At 53.4% G+C, this 6,468-nt stretch overlaps 1 protein-coding gene across 1 annotated transcript; it reads right to left on the reverse strand.

Moving 5' to 3' along the window:
* Positions 1–1,200: 1,200 nt before the first annotated feature.
* RHO (rhodopsin) lies at positions 1,201–6,468 on the reverse strand. Its single transcript, XM_055344341.1, has 5 exons — positions 6,108–6,468; positions 3,958–4,126; positions 2,509–2,674; positions 2,168–2,407; positions 1,201–1,311 (listed from the first exon to the last, which is right to left on the reverse strand). Exons 1-5 carry the CDS (start codon positions 6,466–6,468, stop codon positions 1,201–1,203), a joined length of 1,047 nt encoding a protein of 348 aa, XP_055200316.1.

Here is a 6,468-nt window from a genome sequence, read left to right on the forward strand (position 1 = left end):
GCTGGAATCTGGGACCTGTGAACATCCCCAGGGAAGGTGAGTCCATCTGAATTTCCTACTTTTTGTTTCTAAGCTCTTTGAGACAAGGGTGACACTGGGGAATCAGCTCTTCATTAAATGTAGGCAGGTGAATATGGCTTCTAGAAGCTCCAAGCTGGCCCAGAGTTGCTGTGGCCTAGTTGCCGGGCAGGAGAGTGGGTGGTTTGCAGAAGCTGAAAGAAAGGCTTGTTTCTCCCTAGGCCGTATCGGGAAGGGGAAGCACCGGGCCTGCAGCTCCATGCCAGAGGTGAGACGCTGGGCCTTAGTCCAGACTCCAGTGCCCTGACATTTTTTCAATCCTGATGACTGCGTTTTGTGTTCCCTTGACTGTCCCTCCCTGCTGCCCAGCCATCAGCCCTGGTCTGGCCTTGACTCCTGGCTAATATTAAAAATTCTGCTCAGGCTGTATGCTCAGGGCTTTGCCCGATCTCAAAATGGTCACTATCAAGAGGAGATGATCATATTAATTAATTATATTGATATTCATAATGTTAACTACAATCTGTACAGCTCTTTACCATTTACAAAGTGCTTACACATGCATACACACTGGCACACACACACACACACACACACACACACACACAAAATCTTGTTTGATCTTCCACAGCAGCCATGTGTTGGCAGGGCCAGGGATTTGGGATTTCCATTTTTCGGGGAAAGAAAGTGTTTCCCAGGGAGGGAAACAACTGCTCAGGGTCATCAGCTGAGGGTGAGCTGCTGCTGCTAAGGTGTTTTCAGAGGATAGATATGCTCTCCCAGCCCACTCATTCCTCCATTCATTCCTCCATTCGTTCCGTCCCTCATCCAGCTAGCATTTATTAAGCACCTACTGTGTGCCCCACTCTGTGCTAGACACTTATCCCTAAGCTGGGACACTTTTCCAGAGAGCAAGAGTTCTTGTGTTCCTGAGAGATGAGTTGGGGGGAGGAGGGGCAGAGATCCCACTGGCCCCTGGGAACTCGACTCCAGATGGAGCATCCTTGCCGAGTGGGGAGCCTCATCTTTCTCTCATTAATTCTTTTTTTGTTTGTTTTCCAAACTCAGGGAGACTCTGTAACCTGGTTCCGACAGGACTGACTCCTGTGGGGCAGCTGTGGCTGGGGGTAGGTGTAGGGAATGGGAGACTCCTACAATCGGCCGTAGAGTCCTTGGCAGGGCTTAGGCCGGTGCCACCTGGCTGGTCTCCGTCTTGGAGGCGCTGGCAGAGGCCTCGTCGTCACCCAGTGGGTTCTTGCCACAGCAGAGGGTGGTGATCATGCAGTTCCGGAACTGGAAGGCAAGGGACATGAGTCAGGGTCAGGGTCCACTGAAAGTGTGTGTAGCAAACTGGGGTTTGCCTCCAACCCCTTCCAAATTTGCCTCCAACCCCTTCCCTGCTTCTGGCACTCACAGGGTTCCACTGCCCTCTCAAGCCTGGCTCCCTGGAGGGAACTTAGTAAAGCACATGTGGCCCCACCCCAGAGATGCCAGGGACAGAACCCAAGGGGGTGTTGCTACTGCTGACATTCCATGATGCCCTCTGTGTGCCAAGGGCTGTCTGTATCTTATTTAGCCCTAGAGTTTGGGATTTTGCCCTCTCTAGGCATGAAGGCACTGAAGGCCAGAGAAGGGAAGTGACTTGCCCAAGGGTCACAAAGCTAGAAAATAAGAACTGAGATTTGAACCTGATATGCCTAGCTCCAGAGATCATGTTTTCCCCACTGGATCATGTATTCTGCAGAGAAGTCACTGGTTGATGTTAAAGAACTGCTTTATCCCTTCATCCCTCAGATTAAGACTTAGCTCCTTGTTCAGCTTTGTGGAGACTGGCATCCCATTCCCAGGCTTAGGACTTAGTCTATTTGACTTTTAAAGTGGGCCTCCAGAACCATCTGGCCTGGCGCATCTCATCCTTGAGCCAGTCTCAGAGACACCTGGAGGGCTTGTTAGAAATGCCAATTCCTGGGCCTACCACGAGCTTCTGATTCAGCAGGAATCTGCATTTCTCCCATATGACTGATGCCCTGGGGGATGCCAGTTTCCCTGCCTGGTTTTGCCAGTGGAATGACTGAGGACACGGCTTGTCCTCCACAGGCAGTGCCTGAAGCCTGGGGCCCCTGGACCCGCCTGTCCCGCCAGCAGGCACCTGCTTGTTCATCATGATATAGATGACAGGGTTGTAGATGGAGGAGGACTTGGCGAAGAACGCCGGGAGGGTCATGAAGATGGGGCCAAAGTCGGAGCCCTGGTGGGTGAAGATGTAGAATGCCACACTGGCATAGGGCACCCAGCAGATCAGGAAAGCGATGACCATGATGATGACCATGCGGGTGACCTCCTTTTCAGCCTTCTGGGTGGTGGCCGATTCCTGCTGCTGGGCAGCTGCCTGCAAGGATACAGGGCCTGCTATCCAGACTCCTTTGGGACAGGAGCTGGGCTCAACCCAACCAGCACATGTGTCCCCAGCACCCAGCACAAGGATCATACCTCCTTGACTGTGAAGACGAGCTGTCCATAGCAGAAGAATATGACAATCATGGGGATGGTGAAGTGGACCACGAACATGTAGATGACGAAGGACTCATTGTTGATTTCTGGCTTGAGTGTGTAGTAGTCGATCCCACATGAGCACTGCATGCCCTCTGGGATGTACCTGAGCACCAGAGGGGGGTGAGACAGGAGAGGGTGTAAGGGAGACCCACGCGTGTAGGACCTGGGAACAGGCCGCAGTTGATCAGAGCCCCGGCTCTGCCAACACACCTGCTGTGTGGCTGGTCTTGCTCTGGGCCTGCTTTCCCTCTCTGTAAAATGGGTATGATAAAATATCTGCTTGGCTACATGACTGTGAGAATTAAATCAACGGAGATGAGAGATTCAAATGCCCTTTGTGAAAACAGTGTGCTTTGGTTGTACGGAGGCTGTGGTATCACAAGATGGCCCAGTCTTTCACCTAGCAGAGCTATACGCTGCTGACCTGCGTTGTGTTTCCCCACCAGACACGCTGCTCCCAATGGCCAGAGACTAGGCCTCAGGCTCTGCAGGGCAGAGGTTGGTGGGAGAAGGAAAAAGCTCCCAAGTTCTGTATCGGAGGCAGTTCGTACAAACCAAGTTCTTACTAACAGGGTAAAAGTATTTTCTAAGTCAAAGATGGGCACACAGAGTAACTAAGGGATCTTTGCACATTTCCTAGAAAAAAGAGGTCAGGATGTTTCAGTGATTTCAGAGGATGATGACAATGGTGTTCATTGGGTGTGCCTCTGTGGATGGGACTGGGCAGGACTGGAAAACATAGGGAAAGAGTCTGGAGGGGGTGGGCTCAGATTCAACAGGAACAAAAATTGACCTCGCAGGCTGAGAGAGGAGGGAGGGGAAGAGAGCTTTCCTGGAAGCAGAGGGACACCAGGCCTCCAGGAACCCACAGGGTCACCAGTCCAGTTTCCCAAACCACTGTCCTCCTATCTCCCATCTGAGCCCCATTTGGGAATGATGGACTAGAGGCTGGACAGGACCTAGTTCCCAGCCCAGCAGCTACAATGTCACCACCTGCACTAGGCAGGCTCGCCCTCCCTGGGTGCTGAGGCCCAAGGTCAGAGGGAACTGCCTATGGGGCAAAGAGGATTGGAATCTGGCCCTGGCTTAGTTGAGGATTAGGGGCACAGCCAAGGTGAAGGGTTGGGGCGTCTTGGATTCTCCTTGACATGGGGGCTCAGGAGATGGGACCAGCCCCCATAGCAACATTAGGGAGAGCAACATCTCTCTTCCCTTGCCCTAAACTCCTCCCTTGGGAGAGCTGTCAGGGTGGCCGTTTAGGGTAGGGGACATATAAGCTCGATGCCCAGAACCAGACAGCACCAGGTTTGAGTCCTGGGTGAGGGACCCTACAGAGGACCCCCCCCCCGCCCCGGGGGACCCTTCTCTTTTGCTCAGTGCCATTACCTGGACCAGCCAGCGAGGGGGGGTGCTGCACAGGCCAGCGCCATGACCCAGGTGAAGGCAACGCCCATGATGGCATGGTTCTCCCCAAAACGGAAGTTGCTCATGGGCTTACACACCACCACGTACCGCTCAATGGCCAGGACCACCAAAGACCACAGGGCAATTTCACCTGCAAGGCAGTCAGGGACCGATCAGTCAACACACCACCTACCTGGACCCCACTGCCTAAGGAGGGAGCACTCCTGGGTGGGAGAGGGCAGCCAGGAAGGCAGCCTGGGGCAGGGCTGGGGCCAGGACTTGGGATGGAGATGGCTTGGACTCTGGGAAGAGGGGTGAAGAACCAGTCTGTGAAGGAGAATGTGCGGAGTAGACTGGGGTGACAGGCAGAGTTCCTGTTGGAGTTGGACATCCTCCCTCCCTCTTAAGCAGTGGCCTCTCCCACCTGGGGAATGAAATAACCTGGGTCTATGGGTCCCGCATATCAGAGCCAGGAAGCTGGGGAATCATTTGCCCAGTGGAAGAAGCAGAAAAGAATGGGGAAATTTGGGGGTGCCTGGGTGGCTCAGCGGTAGAGCATCTGCCTTTGACTCAGGTTGTGATCCTAGGGTCTGGGGATTGAGTCCCACACTGGGCTCCCTGCTTGGAGCCTGCTTCTTCCTATGCCTGTGTCTCTGCCTCTCTCCCTCTGTGTCTCTCATGAATAAATAAATAAAATCTTAAAAAAGAAAAAGAATGGGGGTATTCAAACATTACCCCAAAACTCAATGGGGAGGTTGGCCATAGACTCTATCAACCGAACCAGGATGTTTCTGAGAGACAAAGTGAACACTAATAATTATTACTCCAAAATAATAATTGTAAACTGGTGCCAACCTTGCATGGAAGTGCCCACCTGTACATGGTACCCTCTCATCCCTGTCTTCCAGCCTTTTTGTGTGGGGAAGTTCTTCCCCTCTGAAGAAACTCCTTCCATAGGAAGGCATTACATTGTGTGGTGATCTGTAGCTTTGAAAGATGCTTTTGAGGGACGCCTGGGTGGCTCAGTGCTTGAGCATCTGCCTTCAGTTCAGGGCGTGATCCTGGGTCCTGGATCGAGTCCCACATCATCTCCCCACAGGGAGCCTGCTTCTCCCTCTACCTCTGCCTCTGCCTCTCTCTGTGTCTCTCATGAATAAATAAATAAAGTCTTTTAAAAAGAAAAAAAAAGATGATTTCGAATAGTTTCTTTGGAAAAGTGATGAGGGTGCTGGAGAGACAATAGATCCTGTTTAGCAGCTGAGGAAAGTGAGGCCAGGAGAAGGGAAGAAACACATTCAGGGATGTGGCAGGGCAGTGACCAGGGCCTGGGTCTTCCGGCTCAGATCCAGGACTGGCCCCCCTTCTCTGGGACACACAGCCTCTCAGGCAAGCAGGAGAGAGCCCGGGGTGGCTGCAGAGCCTAGCATCAGCCAAAGAACTGCTCTGTCGCCTTGTCTTCTCTTTGCTTCACATGTCCAGGGTGCTGTCTCAGCCCCATTCCCAGGGAATCTCCAGCCATCACTGGGTGTTTGTCACCCTCAGTGAACACAGATCACCCAGCTTCAGGCCACGAGACAGGGGTGACACAGGGGTACCACATATAGACAGACCCTTCTCTGCAGGGTCAGATGGATGCCAGTGGGGAGAGACTGAGCACATTGCCCAACACAGGCAGAGTCCAGTGGCTGGAGAACTGATCATCTGTGTGCCATCCTGGGCTGAGAACCCTGAGCTCAGGGATCCAACCTGTCCACCCCTATCCCCAGTGCCCGGCATGGGTCTGACCAGCACAGGTGCTCCAAGGAAAACAACATGGCCCGAGGGGCCACAGCGATGTGGAGTGGAAACTCCCCACCACAGTGTGGCCCCAGCAAGGCCATTGACTTCTCTCATGCTCAGATTCCTTGATGTAAAGGAAGAGAGCGACAGTGTCCAATGCCTGCCCTCAATAAACAGCCTAGCTTATCATCACTAACAGTGTGTGTTGATCAAGTGGACACTGCTGGTGAACATAGTGGGGAGCAGCCCTCTTAGACACCATCCCTAAGTACGGGCTGTCTCTCCAGATCCCTCCACTCCTCCTGGCTCCCGTATACGCCCCCCCATCCCACCACGGAGACCCCAGCTCATACCGCCCAGTGTGGCAAAGAAGCCCTCCAAATTGCATCCTGTGGGCCCGAAGACAAAGTATCCATGCAGAGAGGTGTAGAGGGTGGTGGTGAAGCCACCGAAGACCATGAAGAGGTCAGCCACAGCCAGGTTGAGCAGGATGTAGTTGAGAGGTGTACGCAGCTTCTTGTGCTGGACTGTGACGTAGAGCGTGAGGAAGTTGATGGGGAAGCCGAGCACGATCAGCAGAAACATGTAGGCAGCCAGCATGGAGAACTGCCATGGCTCAGCCAGGTAGTACTGTGGGTACTCGAAGGGGCTGCGCACCACACCCGTCTTGTTGGAGAAGGGCACGTAGAAGTTCGGGCCCTCCGTCCCGTTCAT

The sequence above is a fragment of the Nyctereutes procyonoides genome, unplaced genomic scaffold (assembly GCF_905146905.1).
Source record: "Nyctereutes procyonoides isolate TBG_1078 unplaced genomic scaffold, NYPRO_anot_genome, whole genome shotgun sequence".
In the NCBI taxonomy this organism is placed as follows: domain Eukaryota; kingdom Metazoa; phylum Chordata; class Mammalia; order Carnivora; family Canidae; genus Nyctereutes; species Nyctereutes procyonoides.